Source organism: Henckelia pumila, chromosome 3, assembly GCF_033568475.1.
Source record: "Henckelia pumila isolate YLH828 chromosome 3, ASM3356847v2, whole genome shotgun sequence".
In the NCBI taxonomy this organism is placed as follows: domain Eukaryota; kingdom Viridiplantae; phylum Streptophyta; class Magnoliopsida; order Lamiales; family Gesneriaceae; genus Henckelia; species Henckelia pumila.
Window position 1 is genome coordinate 126,160,375 of NC_133122.1, and position 19,687 is coordinate 126,180,061.

Below are 19,687 nucleotides of genomic sequence, written 5' to 3' on the forward strand. Positions count from 1 at the left end.
CCAGCGATCTAGATTTAAATCTAAGGTAGCATTTATATGAGTGAAACTGATGAATCTAGACAACGCATGCACCAGCGGATGTATTTAACCTAGTCAATTGTTGTTCCTACGATTTAACAAATTCAACAGCAGAAAATATTAAACGCAGTTGCTTCACAAATTAGATGAATCAAACAATTACGGATTTGAATTCTAATTTAGCAATAGATTGTGTAGCAAAATCCTAAGGTGATCAATCCTAAAATCTCACATACAAGCATGACAATCAATCCAAAACAACTTTTGATACGCAATTTGGAATTAAACAATAGAAAACTGAATCTCACAAATAAAATAACTCAAGGGTTTGTCTTCCTCAACCAAGTACAAAAACTAAATGAATTAAAACTATGAACAAGAAAGATAAAACCTAGCCGCCAGATGTTTCTTCTTTTTGTCTGTAGCCGTCTCCAATCTCTGCATTCCAATCCCTCTTTCTCGTCTAAAGACCTCTTTTATATGGCTTTTAAAGCCCACAAAATAAAGCCCGCAAAATAATAGTTTTAAAATCTTAAAAATTCTATTTTTTTCTCTACACGACTCGCGCGCTCGATCGGGTGAATTGGAAGGATCGAGCGTGCAAATTCTGCCAACTTACTGTCCCGCTTTTCTCAAGTGTCCCGCTCGATCGGGTGAATTGGACGGATCGAGCGCATGGAAATTGACGAGCCTTCTGCCTTGCTTCTTCTATGGACGCGCTCGATCCTATGAGTTTGTCCGATCGAACGCGTCTGAAACAGATTCCAATTTCTTCATTTAAACATTGTATTTCCTACACATTAAACCGGGAATATGTTATGTAGCTAAATGCATGGCATAAAACAAAACTAAAATAAAACATGAACAAAGACACATGCATGCATGAAAGATACTAACAAAATGGCACTAAAATATGCAAACAAAACACGACTATCAAATTTCCCCACACTTTAACCTTGCTCTCCCTCGAGCAAGTATGCAAGAGAAAAATGAAAACACAACAAAAACATAAGCAAGGATTAATCATACACAACATAGCCTCAGAGAAGTTTTTCCACAAAAAACAAACTCACAACTACTCTCGATTATCAATTATACACCTTCAGTCGAATGCGAACGTACGTGTGTGACATGTTATCCCAGCTACATGAAACTTCAAAAGACAAAGCTTCAAGATTGTTCGCCGACCTAAGACAATTCAGTGCAAGTCTCACAATCAAGAACTCTCCTCTCAACAATCTATCAAGACAACACAACTCTCTTGAGATATAATTATGCACCGCCGGATTTTGCACCCGACATTTTAAAGTCCCAATAATTACCCGCAGACTTAGCTATAACTAGATAGGATTCGAATTTCAATCCCCTCGTCCATAACCCGGATGGAACTACAACCCCATTAGGTCCGCAAACTTAGCTATGAAATAGTGAATAGAATGTCATTCACATTCCAAGACCGGATGAAATTGTTATTATTTTTATTTGATTTATTTCAAGATTTAACCACATTTTATACGCATACTTAGCCACAAACAAGACGAATAAGATTTCAAACATCTTGCTCGCAACCCGGATGGAGTAGATGTCTCATAACAAGTTATAAAAGTTTTTAAAAGTGTACCCAAGAGAGTATATGCTATATCAAAAAGATCATCGAGACTCAAGAACTATTAAGCTCCACAAACACCTATTGTTGTGCAATGGTCCAATAGCCATTCACAATATCTAATACATCGTTACAATTTACCGGTTAAACATGCGTGCTTAAAAATATTCAACAAACAACCTAAGGTTTCTCATATCCAATCAAGAGTAAAATTTTCAAAAATTCATCATTTTTCAACTACCTCATCATAGACTAAAATCTCATCCCCAACTCATGCGTTCGAACAACACAAACTGCAACACAACAAATCACAAACTAAATGCAATAACACAACAAAACAAATGCAACAATATGAATACACCCCCCCCCCCCACACACACACTTAAATGAAGCATTGACCTCAATGCATCAAACACAAACAAACAACAAAACACAATGCAATGCAAAAATGTAAAACGAAGCTCCCCTGGTTTAAGTGTTGGCACTGTCCTTTTCAACGTCTAACAGCATCACGGAAGAATCATATTGAAACTTTGACTGCGGAGGTGGCGGCATTCGGTTTCTGAAAACAACAAAATTAAACGCAAAAACAAAATGAAAGATAAAAAATAAAGAAAAGAAAAAAAGCACTGGCCCAGTCAGCGCCTCTTTTTACAGTCATCGGCCCGACCCTCAGAAGCACTCCTCAAAGAGCGGCTGACGCCCAAAGTAAGTGTCATATGACACCACAAATGGGTTTTTGTTCCAAGTGCCCTCAAGCTTGGCTAGATGTAAACAGTTAAAGCTCGCCACCTCAACAACACTACATAGCGGCTGGTAAACATGGGAAGAGAACGTCTCGGTGGGCTCTCGGATGCCAACATCTTTTGAAACTGGTACTGATGGAAGGAAAAGATCTTGGGGATGTGTGTGTGATAATACTATCGATGAGCTCATATCGATAGACTCTTGAACTCCGTCATTCGCACACATGAGTGGTAACATATTTCCATCATACCCTATTTCTTCCATAACATCTTCCGACTGCGGTTCAATAAGAAAAAAAGACTCAAACGCCTCTAAATCTTCAGCATGATTTGATTTGCACTCCCAATCTTGGTTCTCTGAGTCATCATCATCAAACCAAATCGGGTTGGTCACTACTTGAGTATCTTGATCCAGTTCTTGTTCTCGGTGTTCATGGACGATTGATCTCTTGATATTCTCCATGTTCTCCACAAGGTGACATCTAGAATTTTTTAGATCTTCTATAGCTGCCTCAGTCGATGCCACAAGCTTGCTCATAATATCCTCTAGCGGATGTAAGACCAATTTAGAACAACTTTCCTCATCCTTTTGAAGCCCGAATGGTTGGTCTGTAAAATCCGGGTGTGTAATATCCCAATACCGGTAATAGTCGAATTCGGCCATATCATCCAACAGATGCATCAGACTATCATATTCTCGGCAAAATAATGAACTATCGGCTGCAAAAGCTCCTTCAATTATCCATCTTCTTGTCACTGCATCCAAACCATCAAGAAAAAATGTAAGGGGAGAACAGTTAGAAAAATCATGAAACCGGAAGATGGTCGCTAAATCCTTGAATCTCTCCCATGCTGCGTAGAAAGACTCTCCATGTTGTTGGATAAAACTTGTGAATACTTGTCGATTTGACATCTCGAAGTATTACACCACAACAAATCTTGCAAAAACAGAAAAAAAAATGGTGAAAAAATAAATAAATAAAAAACACAAATAAATTAAACGCCTTCCCCAGCAAAGATGCCAAAATTTGGTAGCGCTTAATCATGTCATGCCCAAATTACCTGACTCAATCAGATAAACAAATAATGCAGTAGTGTGAGTAGGGATCGTTTCCACGAGGAAAGTCAAATTTAAGTGTGTTCTTAAAAATACTGAAAATAAATAAAAGGGGATTTGGAATTGAAATCAATTAACATGCAAGATTAAATTAAACTAGAGAAATCAATTAAAAACAAGCCTTGGTATCGGTCGACTACACCCTTGAAATCATTCACTCGATTATCGATTCTCTAAAAATAATTAATTCTCATTGAATATTCACCATTGAAAATATAATTCCTATTCCACCTTAATCTTAGTTAATTAGACACCAGCGTTCTAGATTAACCCTTACCAATAAATCAACCCAAATACCAGCGATCTAGATTTAAATCTAAGGTAGCATTCATATGGGTGAAACTAATGAATCTAGACAACACATGCACCAGCGGATATATTTAACCTAGTCAATTGTTGTTCCTACGATTTAACAAATTCAACATCAGAAAATATTAAACGCAGTTGCTTCACAAATTAGATGAATCAAACAATTACGGATTTGAATTCTAATTTAGCAATAGATTATATAGCAAAATCCTAAGGTGATCAATCCTAAAATCTCACATACAAGCATGACAATCAATCCAAAACAACTTTTGATACGCAATTTGGAATTAAACAATAGAAAACTGAATCTCACAAATAAAATAACTCAAGGGTTTGTCTTCCTCAACCAAGTATAAAAACTAAATGAATTAAAACTAAGAACAAGAAAGATAAAACCTAGCCGCCAGATGTTTCTTCTCTCTGTCTGTAGCCGTCTCCAATCTCTGGGTTCCAATCCCTCTTTCTCGTCCAAAGACCTCTTTTTATATGGCTTTGAAAGCCCACGAAGTAAAGCCCGCAAAATAATAGTTTTAAAATCTTAAAAATTCTATTTTTTTTTCTCTGCACGACTTGCGCGCTCAATCGGATGAATTGGAAGGATCGAGCGCGCAAATTCTGCCAACTTACTGTCCCGCTTTTCTCAAATGTCCCGCTCGATCGGGTGAATTGGACGGATTGAGCGCATGGAAATTGGCGAGCCTTCTGCCTTACTTCTTCTATGGACGCGCTCGATCCTATGAGTTTGTCTGATCGAGCGCGTCTGGAACATATTCCGATTTCTTTATTTAAACATTGTATTTCCTACACATTAAACCGGGAATATGTTATGTAGATAAATGCATGGCATAAAACAAAACTAAAATAAAACATGAACAAAGACAAATGAATGCATGAAAGATACTAACAAAATGGCACTAAAATATGCAAACAAAACACGAATATCAGCCAGCCACCAGTTCCGGCGAAGCTCTTCCATAGGCAAAGCTGAACGAGCTGTTCCTCCATTCCTTTGCTCATTTTTCAGCTTGTTTGAGTCCCTCATTTCGATTTTTCTCTGCATAGGCAAGATTATGGTTTTCTTTGGCCATCAAGTAGATTATTATGTCATGCGATTGTCCTATTGTGTGCATTTAGAATTTTTCTGAAATTTTAGGGCCATTATTTTGAAAATTTCATTATATATATATATATATATATATATATGTTGCTATGTTCATGCTTAAGGTTGGTCCATTATGATTTCTTATGGTTTGTAATGTGTTGAGTAAAAGGTTGATTGAAGTTTTTAACATTGCTTGAAGTTTGAAATTTTAGAAAAATGGATGGAAGTGCATTTCGATTTTTGCCCTATTTTTGTGATGCTTGGATCTTGGGTTAGGAGCTACCATGGGTGAGAATGTATCTCATATGGTAGTGCTTAGGATGAGTTGAGGTTAGCTTTTGAATTTGAGAAGAAGAGGTCATCGATTTGGCTAAGTGTTGGGCTCGGTTTCGAGTGTTTCTAGGGGCTGTCCATTCGAGCTAAGTTAGGCATGTGAGGGGTGAGTTTTGGTGATTGATATGGGTCTATGTATTGATAATAATCCTAGTTTAATGGATTGGAACTTGAGAGACATATAGCTAAGTTTTTGGTTGAGTATGAAATTGAGACTTGAGCAGAATTTTGTTGGTGTGTGAGCTGTCAGGAAATGGCCAAGTAAAACGGGGTTACACTCATGTTTTGGTTAAGGGCTTGGGTTTAGAAATATCCTAGGATGTTAGGAATATATCGGTTCAAGCGAAAACGAATTCGGTTAAGTTTAGGTGGAGTTCTATGCTATTGAATTGATAGGTGCAGAATTTTGGAAATTTAATGAGTGAGTTATAAGTTTACGGGCGAACCGCTCGAAATGTCCTAAGCGCAAATTTGTGGTTTATATTCTCATCCTTGGTTTGCTCCATAAATCACCATCCTGGTCATCCATATTTAAGTCTCTTGCATGATTATTGAGTAAACATTTACATGTATGTCTTATCTACATATGCATGCTAAGTTCTTGATTCAAGAATGAAAGAAAAATATTTTTTAGAAACAAAGTGAGATGATTGTGACTATAGAAAGTATGGGTTTGGACGAGTTGGGAGACGTTCTGACTTCCCTTACCAAATTTATGGGTTTGGACGAGTTGGGAAAAATCCTTACTTTCCTTACCAAATTTATGGGTTTGGACGAGTTGGGAGAAATCCTGGCTTCCCTTACCAAGTATGGGCAAGACGAGTTGGGGGATCCTGACTTCCTTGCAGCATAGTGCACTACAGCCATGATCATGATTGAAATCACAGAGTCACAATTCAAAGATGTAAGTTCAAAATATTTATGACTATGTTTCAGTATAGTTTATGCAGTTACATTGATTATGTTCGACTTAGCCATGCATATGTTTCATTCATGTTCCCTTCCATTTTAAGAAGTCATTTGTTTAAAGAAAGGGCACAAAGTATTATTCAGTTCAGTTTATTCAGTTCAGTTCAGTTTATTCAGTTTCAGTTATGCATGAGGTTCAGATTAAGTTTAAGAAAGTTTCAAGTTTAAAAGTATGAGTTATGTGTGAGTTCATTGCATGCAGTAAGTCTCATTCTCTTTTATCATTCAACTTGTCTGAGTAAGTTCCAAAGTATTATAAGTACAGTATTTTAAGTATTTCCGCATGTATTTTAAACCCTTGTTACTTCACCATATTTTTTTTGGGCCCCTAGGCTCACTACATCTATTTGGTGCTGGTTAAGTTATCTTTGAGATCGAGGGGCAAGACTATAGATTGGACTGTGATGCGGGCACGGCACATCCCTTCGACCTATGCTAGTCTTCCGCAAAAAGTTTACTTTAATGCTTTATAGTCTTTCAATCATTTTGTTGATTGGATTAATGCAGACGTAAAGACTTATCGATTGTATTTGGGCATGTAATTATCAAATTATATGATTTATGGACATTTGGAATGTCGAATCTGTTTCTCCGGTTCTCGTTCATTTCTCGGTCTAGTTTATTCAGTATTGTTGGTTGTATTTTTAGTTGCTGTCTGTGACAGGCGGGTTTAAATATAAATAGATAGGTCATGCCAAAAATTTTCTTAAAATTCGCATTTTATTTAATTATTATTAATTATTATTTAAAGTAGAGTTAGGGTCGCTTCAGTATAGGTCTAGTATCCACGATGTGTTCCATGTGTCACTATAATGATGATTTATGGCAGATGAGTCTTACATCTTGCAATTATCTAAGGTATAGTGGATACATATTTAACATTTGTGGAGAGACCATATTGTTATTAGTGATTATTTGAATTACAGTAAATCTTGTAAAATGATATAAGAGAATAAACAACTTGTTGTTCTTATTCAAGTTCTTATCGGTACTTAAGATTTATTTCGAGAACAAAATTATCTTAAGTGGGGGAGAAATGTAGTAGCCTTGTTCCATTTTACAAGATTAAATTGCTAATCATGTTTAGATTTAATAAAACAAGATTAAGGGATTTTAATATGATCACACAAACCAAGGATTTGGGTCCAGAATGCCCGAAAAATGGTTAATGGGCTTCTTGGGCTCGGGTAGATCGGAGGATCCGAACTGGGTTTGGAGCAAACCAGGAGAGTTTGGAGGCACGATCGGAGTTTGGAGGATGGTGAGATCGGACGATCCGATCAAGGGATCGGACGGTCCAAACTCTTCCAAGATAGATGTGATCAAAAGGAATTCTATAGGTGTATCGGACGTAAGCGATCGGATGATCCGAAAAGGGATCGGACCGTCCGAACTTGCATGCATGCAACGTGGAGATCATGAAAATATTGGACCGTCTGAACCGGGGATCGGGCCGTGTGATCGAGGTCTATAAATAGTTGTCCAAGGCCTCATTTTCATTTGCTAATTCCTCACCTCTCCTTGGCCTATGTAGCTCGATTCTAAAAGCTTTTGGGTACTCTTATTTTAATAGTTGGCGTAGGTAGTAATTTTTAAATAACGGACAGTGTCCGTAGTAGTGGCCAGGAGGTGGAGTTCTGGTGAGGTGTCCAAGGATCGTAGCTAGGCTATGCCAAGCTCTGGGGCATGCGACATTAGCGGGCTGACGAAGGACGAAGGTATGACTCTGGTTTCCTATAGTAAATAAGGAGTAGGCCATAGTTTAAACAAGGATATTAGAGCATGTTAGGTGATATGCTAGATAATACATGGTATTTATGTATTGTAGTGTTGCATGGTAGGCTTGGACCTAAAGGGGAGCTTCTAGGATCTGCCTTAGTAATGTACAAAAGTATTATTTGAGATATCCAGATTGAGTATGCATGTATTATGGTTTTGCATGGATTATGTGATTGCATGTTTTATATGCCTTTATATATAGCATGTCATGAACGTATGTTGCATACATGAGCATATTGAGCCTTTACCTTAGAGGTATCCTGTAGTAGGGCGCTCACCCTACGAGTTTGTAGATTGTTGGATACATAAGTCTTGTGTCAGGTCACCGTGATGGTTGGACACTTGTACTAGTATCAGGTCACCATTATCCACTTGATATATGAGCCACTTTCTGAGGCGGCGGCGCAGCGTGCTATATACTCTGGGCCCGGTCTATGAGTTAGTTTCTTGATCTGAGTGTTTTGGTACCCAGTTCATTTGCATTCATGCACATATAATAGTGTATACTCATACTATCGTACTGAGCGTGTTAGGCTCACTTCCTGTTGTATTCTATTATCTGGACACGTCATTCAATGGGGCAGATGCAGGTAGTTCTCCTGAGGACAGGGAGGTTAGGTGGTGACCATGGCTGGATGGTAGGGTTGACCACTAGGTTTTGCTTGCCTGGTATTGTTTTATCTCATTTAGTTTCGCCTTTTACTCTGATTAAGTTTATTTATTGATTAATTTCATGCTTAAGTTTCTGATTAGTAGGTGATCACTGGGTTGGTCACTACAATTATAGTATCCGATTAATCCTAACAAATCTATTTATCAGTCACCTATTTATCCTTCAATCTCCCACAACTGGTCTATTGTCCCACCTAGTCTATCTGAACTAGGGTTTCTAGACAACTGAAATTTTTTTTTAGTAAGAAGCTCCTCCCATCCGGATTATAGAACCTGGTAGCTCTGATACCACTTAAATGTCACACCTCGAAGCCGGACCTAGTTGATATCGGCGTTGTTTAACAATTTAACATTGAAAGAACAAGCATCGTAGTACAAATCTTGCCAAAGAGTACCAGTCTATTTCGTAAACCATAACTGTTTTTAAAGAAAAAAATATAAGTGTGGAAGCATTAATAACATAGTACGAAATAAGACTAATATATTCTTGAATTTTCATTTCTTGAACTTGATCACAACCCCAAAATGCGTGTTGTTCATCATCTTTCAAATGATTAGTAAGAAATTTTTAATTCGTTTTCGATGTTTACATGGATTAATCCTAGTTATTTGATCATTAAATGTTATTGAGGACACAGGCCCTTTCATAATTGCTTCAAATTCTAGCGGAAGGATATATGTGTACATATATGATGAAATATTGGAAAAGAATATGTTAAAAAAAATTTAAAGTATTAATCGATCGAAGTTAAAAAAAGAAAAAAAAGAATTATTTTATAAAGATAAATCAACTAATATTTTAAAAGTTCAGATTTAATTTTGATTTCAATTGATGGTTAACCAGTACATTGGAATAATGAATAATAATATGAAAGAAATGCTTTGAACCTAAAATTAATTTAATTTGCAACTCTCTCCATAAATATTATAAACCAATCTGCAGGAAAAGTAGTGATGGAGAAAACGCCATAAACATAATGCAATCCGCAGCAAAAAAGTAGTGATGGAGAAAACGAAATCTAAGAGCAAAAAAAATATCATGAAATTAACTATCAATATTCCAATTCATTTCTCTATTGCTTCGGCTATCACTTCAAGAATCGTTGCAATCCATCGGTTAAAGCACATTTTGAGTGAAGAGCTGCCTTTAGCAAGCATGATACCTGCAATAAATTAAATCCCATCACACACACACACACACTGATATATATATTGAAGAGCAGCAAATTTAAAAGCTATGATGTCACCCACCTCTTCAACCCCAATCTCGAGTTCTTGTCTTTGGATATCCCATACCGAAATTTTCAAACGATTCATAGTGGAAAGAGCCGCACTTGCCGGTGTAGTGGATACCTCCAAATCTTCCATCACCAAAATGGGTGTCTTGAGAAAATTTTCACCTTCTTTTGGATCTTTAACTTGAAAATTTTTCAATGAGGCGGATTCATAGGCATATGGAAGTTTCATTTTACTTAAAAACCTATAAATTAGTCCTTTCTTCGCAAGCAACTTCATATCCAACCGAGACGCACTATGGTATAGATTACCTATGCTCCCAAGACCGCAGTCACCATTACAAAGCCGATGAGCAGTTCCTAAGGAAAAGGCCAGGAAACCAAATAGAATCTCGACAAAATCTCCGCTAGATTCGATAAACACAACCCTCTTGGTGGAACTTTGTACATATACTTTTAAAGTCACTCGCCAACTGGTTTTCCCCATGAGACTATTTTGCTTAGACTTGACGACAGGGGAGACATCGTTCCTCATTTGCCATGGTGTACGAAATATTATGTTGGATAGTGGAGTTTTCGAAAGCAGAGATCCTTCCAGCAATGCCATGATCTGATGACAAAAAAAACAAAAAAAAAACAGACATTACAAGAAATCCAAGTACATTATATTATATTATGATGAACAAAATGGATATAAAGATATACCTGTTGAAAACCCCAAAAGAAAGACATTTCTTCGAGCATGTCTTTATCTTCAACCTGGTGTTGTCTTAGAATTTGGGAACGAGATTGTGGGTCGTTAGGCAGAATCTGAAGATCATCGCCAAGTATGAAGGATGATAATGACTTTGTAGAAACACTTTCACCTTGGCTCATCAAGGGTTGGCAGTAGTGTAACTCCAGTAATTGATTGTACAAATCTTCCATGGGGGCTACTTTCTTGTTCATTAAGAGACCACATGAACTGTCAAAGTACTTGCCAATTATGCATTTACGGGCATGGAGTTTATCAATCTCAAGTTCGAAAGGATTTCTTGGCTGGAGCAGCATCATCTTAACGTCCTCAACCCGGAAAAAGCGGCCAATATTCATGGTTTCCAAACCTCTGTACAAAGAATTCAGGCTTCCAATAATTGGTGCCTCCCGTGATTCATAGTATTTGACGAGGAGTCTTACAATGGTTCCTAGCGGCAACGTCAAAAAACTCAATAAAACATCAACCAACTTGTTTTCCACTTCAGCATACAAAACTTTCTTTCTCCCTTTGACTACTATAGCTTTCACATGGAATTTCATTTTCGCCATACTTAATGCTGAAATAAATGAGTACAAGATCTTGTGAAGGAAAATATTAACGTGCGTGTTAGATCATGTAAAATCTTATAAAGGAAAATATTAACGTGCGTGTAATTAGATCATGTGAATAGCCAAAGAAAACGTCTAAAATCAATGTTGAAGATTCTAGGATCCTACTTCCCAGCTGCAAATAGACCCGAAGAAATAAATGACAATACATAAACCATTATCATACTGTTAATTAACGTTTGGGCTACCAAACATCAGATAATAAATTATTACTTCCATGCATGCAAATTGAAGTGCAAATTAAAATATATAACTTATTATAAACGATTTATGGTGAGATGTAGCTATGGTGGTCCTACGTAGTATATAAATCTAATACAAAATCAAGTACTCGATATACCTGTTTGCAGCCCAAGTTTTATTTTTTCGGGATCTTCGAGCCCGTCTACGATTCTCTTTTGACTATACGTCGGTATTCTATTACTATTTAGAAACTTAATTCAGAAAAAAAAAAAAAAAAAAAAACTGGTGATGTTTCGTTTCCTCTCCGCTGCTGCGGGCTTAAATAGATTACGAACGTCCAAAAAATTTGGAGGAAAAATATTTTTCTTTGATTGTTTTTTGAATATATACATATCTAAAATAGCCAAGTATCCTAAATTAAATGATTACAAAAAGTAAAATAATTATACAGTAAATATTCTATTTTACTAACTTTCTTAAATTAGAGGATCACAACAATAAATCAAAGATACACGAAAGATTTAATGGTTTTGGCGTATGCTCTATCTATATTCTATTAATTTATATTATATTCACCTTCAAAAAAATTATATTATATTCAGTCATCATTTGTTAAGTTTGAAATCTAAATCTCACGCGACGTATCATCGACGCGATAATATTATATGTACATAGAGTTTTACATAGAGAGTCACGTTCTATTAAATTAGGAAATTATATCAAAATATTTTAAAAAATATCTTTATTTTCAACCTACAATTTTATTTTTTTTCAAAAAAATTCTTAACGAAAATATTATTATTATTATTTATTTTATTATTTATTGTGCAATTTTAAAAGTGTCAAAATTGAACTCGGCCCGAGTTGACCAGATAATTATCATATTAAGGTTGAGATTTTGGGGTTCAGGTTGAGCCCGAAATATTTGATTTCTTTTTTAAATTTTTAACAAAATAATTAAATACACATAATAATAATCAATATAGTTTGATTTCAATGCATAATAACAAAATATCACTTATATAATTCTATATAATTTATATTTGAAAACTCGAGTTTACAAAATTTAAGATATACTTAATTACCAGTTACCACGCACAATAAAAATTATTTTTAAAAATCAATGTTTTACAAAATAATTATTACATGTTGAAAATCTATGATACAATATACAATAGTTTTTTTTTTCAAACATACAATATATAAAAATATAGTAAATATTTCTTAATTCTATAAATAAGTACAAAAACGTCTTTTTAAAAAAATTTCAAACCAAATCCGAGTAAATCAATAGCGATCGGCTCGAACTCGACTAACCCGATCAACCCAAACCTACATGATTTGATTTTTTATTTTTTTTTAACAAAATAATTAATTATGACACATAATAATATTAAATATATTTTAATCTAAATATATATTTTTTGATACATAATAAATTTAAATATATAATAATAAATCTCGCTTATATATGATTTAAATTTGAAATTTTAATTTTAAAAATTTTAAAATATATTTACTATTAAAAAATAGACAATTATTATTTTTGTTGAACTTAGAAAATAATTAAATTTTCATAATTATATTTTAAATTTTTATAACATAATTATTTTTTTGGAACTCAGTAAAATTAATTCTATAAGTAAGTAATAAAAAATAATAATATTTTCGTTAAAAAAAATTTTGAGCAAGACAAAGAATAGTAGGTTGAAAAAAAGAAATTTTAAAAGAATTTTAAAATACTTCCTAATTTAATAGAGCGTATAACCCTCTATGTAAAATTTTATGTACATATAGCATTGTCCTCATATGCGTTGTTTAACATTTCAAAACGTAAAACAAAAAGCCATTTAGTATAGAAAAATAGCATTCAACCAGTCTTTTACATAATCATAAATGTCTTATCAAAATTTTTTAAAAAAAGATAATAGCGGAAGCGACAATAAAACACAAAGTATACTAATTATAATATCTCCACGATATGATCACCAACCCCATAATGCATGTTGTTCATCCTCTTCCAACTGCTCTTCAGTATCTGGGGAGGAAGGTAAGGGAGTGCTTTGATAAACACTCAGCAAGTGGGGGTTAATCGGACATGATAAACACCAAAATATACACATGTACATATTATAATCTCGAAAAAAATTAAGCATGTTGAATATGACACAAATACAAAGCAAAAATTGCACTGTTAATTATTTCATTTTCCGTGGTTTACTCATCAGTCTCCTATATGTTACTCCTCTAAGGGGCAAGTCCAAATAAACGGTCATTAAAACTCACCGCATCAGGGACATATCAAATCAAATCATCGGAAATTTCTTAACTATTTCTAAATTGACTCTTAACAGTACAAGCCAAATAACTCTAACATGCTTTGAATAATATAAAGAATAGCCAACAAATAGCATATCAAAGTGAAACAAAGATACGTATCGTGCCGATCGAATTTTCAAGCGCATATGTAATTTATTTCGAAAAACTTAACTCACACAAGAACAAATATAAGTATAAAAACTTATATCATGACAAAATAGAATTATGAAATCCCACTTACTGTATTTGATTCCAAGAGAATTTTGTAGGAACTTTGTTGTTAGAGAGTCTTGATCGTGGCAGCAAACTCCTTCAAAATTAGGAAAAAAAACTTCTTCGAAAATCAGGTAAGATCTTTGCTCAAAAGTTGATAAGAAGTTTGATCGAACCTTGGAATGAAAGCTCCTTTGAACCGATGTCGCACTCCGAGATTTCTGGGCAGATTTCGCACTCAAAGTTGAGCAGAAAATTAGAGCTTCAACTGCTGCTACTGGATTCAAAATTGGGCAGATTCAGAGGCTTCAAGAATGGACAGAATTTGTTCGAACTTTGGATAGGAAATATGCTCAAGATTTGTACATAAACTTTGTCGGATACGATGGCAAGTTCTTAGAGATTTCTAGGCAATAACTTGATGTTTCGAATTGCTGCTATTGTTCTTCGAACTTGGGAGGGAATCAAGCTATATAAGACCTCTGATCTATGGATAGAATTTGGCTTCAAAATCCTGCTGAAATTTCTCAATTTCAGCAGCCACTGGCTCACTTGAAAATGAAAGAAGATGGTGTTTGAAATTGTAGATGGTTGTGTGAGATTGTGGTGCTCGAATTGCATTCTTTTCTATCAGCTTGAACATTATTTATAGGCTGGGAAATGACAGCTTAAAGGCCTCCCATTCATGGTCAATACCCCCTTGATAGCCATGATTCATCTTTATTTTTGCTATTACAACTCTTGGCTTCACATCAGCTTCAAATTTGAAAAGTCTGCTCCTCATTCAATCGGTTATGGTTCTTCATTGCTTCTGAAAAGTTGGGTTCTCACATCCCACCCTCCTTATTGGGAGTTTCGTCCTTGAAACTTGAATTGAGTTTCTATTAAAAATGGTAAGGGTATTGTTTCCACATCTTAAAGTTCGATTTCCCATGTTGCTTTCTTTTTAGAATGATTAGACCACTGTACTTTAACGTAGGGAACTATCCGTCGCCTCAGCACTTGGTCTTTAATATCCACGATTCGAATAGGAACCTCTTGTTAACAATAGCCATCTTGTTAAGATGAAATCCCCTAGGGCCATAAAGTGTGTTTAATCATGGAGTGGTCAAAACGATTATTGGCCTCTTGAGAGACAAATTTTTCCGCTATAATAGAAGAACTAGATGAAGCACCACTCACCCGGATTCTTTTAGGCGCCATGAAATTGAAGTTGGAGAGTAGGGATTTGGAAAAAAATTCCTTCGAATATGTGAAGCTCGAAGCATCCGCCCTTGAAATTTCTCCAAAATTAAGAGTGTTTGTAAGTCTCTTGATTTTAGAGCACCTGAAAATCGAGACAAAAGATTATTAAGGATGAGATTTTGAGATTTAGGATGAAAGGGGCGAAAGGGTTTAAGAAAGGGTAAGAAAGAAAAATGAGGAAAAGAGAGGAATTCTGCGTTTTAAAATTGGCCAATCTGTCACGCCTAGGCGAGATACATGCGCACAAAAAAATCAAGACATAGAATTTCTCGCCCAGGTGGTAGCAATTTACCGCCTAGGCGGATACTTACGCTTAAAAAAATATGTCAAAACAGAATTTCTCGCCCAGGCGGAAATTTCTCACCGCCTAGGCGGAACCTGGCGCATAAATTTTTTTTAGGCACATTCAGTCCATTGTAGAACCACTCAATTTTCTCCCAATCTGCAAAATTGTGGTTAGTACAACATCTCAATAAATCTTTGTACCTTTCCCATGCTTCATATAACTGCTCTGCATCCAGCTTCCTAAAAGTACTGATCTCGATTTTCAACTGAGTGGATTTGGCAGGTGATAAGTTCAATTTGTGTGCATTATTTCGTGTTATTTTTATGTCTATCTTGTGTGCATTCATATTATTTTATGTGTGTTTTTATGTGTTTTAGTGTATGTGTGTGCATTTCACTCTCCCGGTTGATTTTGTAGGAAAATGAATTTTTGAAGAGTGAATTACGGAGCACTCTTGGTCAAAAATTCAAATTTAATTTCAGATAGATCGAAATCCAATCTCCCCTGTTCAGAATAAAGTTCATAATATTTTGAAGCTTCTGTCAAAATTTCAACTCGATCATACGGCTAGAACTTGAGATATAATTTTTTCCAAATTGTCGCTCGCAACAGAAATTGTGTGGCGCGCGAGCGAGATTTGAACTCGCCCGTGCACGAGTTACAATTCCAGAAAGTTGCTTAATTTTTTGCGCTCGAGCGAGAATTCCACTCGCTTGAACGCGAGTTTGGGAGCTTTTATTGTTCCAGAAAATCCTTGTGGCATAGGGAAATCTATTATTTATGGATCCGGGCATATAAATAGAAGATATATAATATTTTTGGGGGTTCCGAAGTTCCATAACGCAAACAACACAAGAGAGGTGGCTACAAGGCTTGGGAGAGAAGATTTCTCTTTTCTTTTCTTCTTCTTTTTATTTTTGAATTATTGTTTACAATTATTGATTAGTTTTTCTTCAACCAAGACGGCGTGATTAGGCCGAACAAATTCATGTAGATAACTTGGATGTTTATTTGGGATTTTTCAAACTTGATTTTATTTTATTGATTGTTAGATTCATATTTGTCTTGTGGATAGTCTGATCAAATATTTGCTCGCATGTTAATCGGTTCCAAGTCGACAGAGGAAGTATTGATTTCGATCAATTTGATAATCAACATATTGTAAAATCGACTAGAAATAGAATTCGGTTTCAGTGTGCGGTTTGGGTGTAAACTGAATTTTCACAAATATTTAATGCATTCAAATTTGATTAGAATTACGAAAGATTAATCCGTCAATATTTGAGTAGGTTTGATTGTTCTAGAAATAGACCTTTGAACAAGATAGGAGAATTCCCGTGATCTAAGATTAAATCTGAGTCCTGAATCAACTACATGTTACATGATTTGTTTGGTACCTACGTGTGTCTTGGTTGTCTCGTTTTAATTATTTTTATCAGCAGTTATTTTAATTCTTATTTCTTCAGAAGTTTTTATTTTATTTTCTTATTTTATTTAAATCAAATTGATTTTTATGATTTTTTCTAGATTAAGCTAAATAATTAATTCTTGAGAATTGACTGCAGCCCCTGTGGAATCGATACTTGGACTCTCATTTCACTTTACTATTTCTTGACCTGGTACGCTTGCCAGTAGATTCATATCACACTGATTTAGCCGGTCAGTAGGTGAAAAATAATTTGCTAAAAATTTAACAACCATGTCCTCCCAAGTAGTGATGCTTTCTAACGGCAACAACTGCAGCCAACTCGTAGTCTGATCCCTGAGAGAGAATGAAAACAAACGTAAACGAATAATATCCTCAAGAACACCGTTCATCTTTACCGTGTCAGTGATTTTTAAGAAGGTCCGCAGGTGCAGATGAGGATCATCTGTGACGCTCTCATTGAATTGGTTCTGCTGAACCATATTGATCAACGTCGACTTCAACTCGAAGTTGTTGGCATTTATAGTTTCTCGAGTGATTCCGGAGTAGCGGGCATGGATCTTCGGCCTGAAGTGATATCTGATTGGCACCGAGGGAGCCTGATTTGCATTATCTTCAGCAATTCTGTTTAATTATTTTTTACTTTCTCTTCTGAAAGCACGTGCAGTTCATTCGATATCCGGATCAAAAATTAGAGAATTCGTGCTTTGAGATCTTCGCATAAACTACAATTAAGAATAAAAAGAAATCAAACAGTAACTCAAAATAAAATAAAAAAACTCTAAATTAAAATCTAGACTAATTGGTAACAAGACTAAAATAATATCAAAAAATTAATCCCCGGCAACGATGCCAAAAACTTGTTGCGTAATTTTGCGCCCGCAAGTGCACGATGTCAAGTTTTAATAAAGTGTGAGTAGAGTATCGTTCCCACGAGGAGTAATAAAAAAATAATTCAGTGCTTGTAATTATAATAGTCTAAACTTTATCTAGAAAATTAAATAAGAGAATTTTGATTTTTAAAATTAAATTAATTTAGAAAACTTTAGCAAAGCGCGCGCACACAACTTCAGAAAATATCATGAGAATTATGGTCTAGAGGTTCTGATTTTACCTGGTTTCAACAACAACTACTCCTAATTAAATTATTTTCATGAATTTTATTCAATTAATAGCCAAGAACACTTAAGTGTATTATTTCCATCTCCCGAGTGCCAAATAATATGTATCAACTACGGTTCAATTCCAATAACCCTATTAAAAATCTAATCGTAGTGATATGTGTAAAACAATGATCTTCCTAAGGCTCCATTAATGTTATATACTCTCCCGAGCTATATAGACAATTAACGGTGTTATTTTTATTGGTCTTATTCAGAATCCCCTCTCCCATGAAATGATTTCGAATAAATATGATAAATCAATTCGTGATCAAGAAAAAACAATCAAAACTAGAAAAATAATTAATCTAGTAGAATTCAATCCAATAAAATAAAAATCATAAAAGAGTCTACACCAGGTTCCATCATCCCTCTAGACTAATAAAATTTAGTTCATAATCAAAAATAAATAAAACCAAATCATGTTCATGAAACTAGACATCAAATCAATTATATAAATTCAAAAGAAAGAAATCAAATCCGTAGTCGGTCTTCCGTGTCCGGTCGAACGATCTTCGTATTTGTTGATTGATGCTCTTCACGTTTTGCCCAGATTTTCTCCTCCAAATCACACGTTTAAGCTCTCTTGATTCTCTTGTATTTTGCAACGGCTTTCCCTCCAATTATGTGCATCCAAGTCCCTTTTATATGTGCTTCCAATCCAATAAATAAATATTCCACGAAAGTCATAAGGTTTCCTTCCCGAAAAATAAAAAAATCTGACTTTCGCGATGGCACGGGCGCGCTTGAGGATAGGGGCACCCGCACATGGTTCTCTGACTTCTCCAGGCACAAAATTGCTTAACGGGTGCGCCCGCGTATGCAGATAGGAGCGCCCGCGCATAGCTCTCGAATGTGAAATTCTGCAGCGTGCGACAATTTCAAAACATCCTAAAATGTATTATGTATGGTGGAGATTGGATTTAGATGCATTAATAATTCCCAGTAATTTTTTGAAATTGCTGCTACGTAATTCCTCTTTTCGTTTCTTCTTGTTACTTTTCTTCAATCCTTGATCTCACAAAAATAACAACTAACACGCATAAAATCCACTCGATACATTACAAAATCCAAGTCAAATTATATATAAATTAAGTGCATAAAATGCAATTATCAGGCCTACAATCAAGTGTTTTAGAAGTTCTTGTTTAGGAATTGGATAAGTCCTAAATCGGATTGGGTTTGTACAAATGGTTTGTATAAATAAAAGTATTCTAGTGGAATCCTTCTGGAAATAGAAGAAGGGGTGACATAGGAAATTGAGATTCGAGCATCCATAAACAAGTTTGTGTCTATTTGTTTATCGCATTTACTTTATTATTGCCACTGTTTTTAGTATGAATTGTTGAAGCATTTTATGTGTTTTTCCATACACAAAAATATTGCATACAAAGTGTTTGATATAATGCTTCAACCAAACTATTTTTATTATTTCAACTTGCATTCTTTCAAATGATTTCTAAAATGTTTATTCGGTTTCTACGAAGGGTTATTTTCAGTGTATTCCGCTTGGTTTGAAAACCAAACTCGATTTAATTTATCGGTGTTTGGTTCATTTTTGAACATTTCAAGAACGAGCTATTGTAACTCTAAAATATTTTTAA

The 19,687-nt window shown here is 35.0% G+C and overlaps 1 protein-coding gene and 1 long non-coding RNA gene across 2 annotated transcripts; both read right to left on the reverse strand.

Annotated features, from left to right (window-relative positions):
• Nucleotides 1-9,739: 9,739 nt before the first annotated feature.
• On the reverse strand, nt 9,740-11,191 carry LOC140889443 (uncharacterized). Its single transcript, XM_073297160.1, has 3 exons — nt 10,592-11,191; nt 9,903-10,496; nt 9,740-9,814 (listed from the first exon to the last, which is right to left on the reverse strand). Exons 1-3 carry the CDS (start codon nt 11,189-11,191, stop codon nt 9,740-9,742), a joined length of 1,269 nt encoding a protein of 422 aa, XP_073153261.1.
• A 2,117-nt stretch (nt 11,192-13,308) lies between these two features.
• Nucleotides 13,309-15,445, reverse strand: LOC140892712 (uncharacterized). The gene is made up of 3 exons (XR_012152890.1): nt 15,149-15,445; nt 13,995-15,040; nt 13,309-13,472 (listed from the first exon to the last, which is right to left on the reverse strand). It is a non-coding gene; the product is annotated as an uncharacterized lncRNA (long non-coding RNA).
• Nucleotides 15,446-19,687: the final 4,242 nt, after the last annotated feature.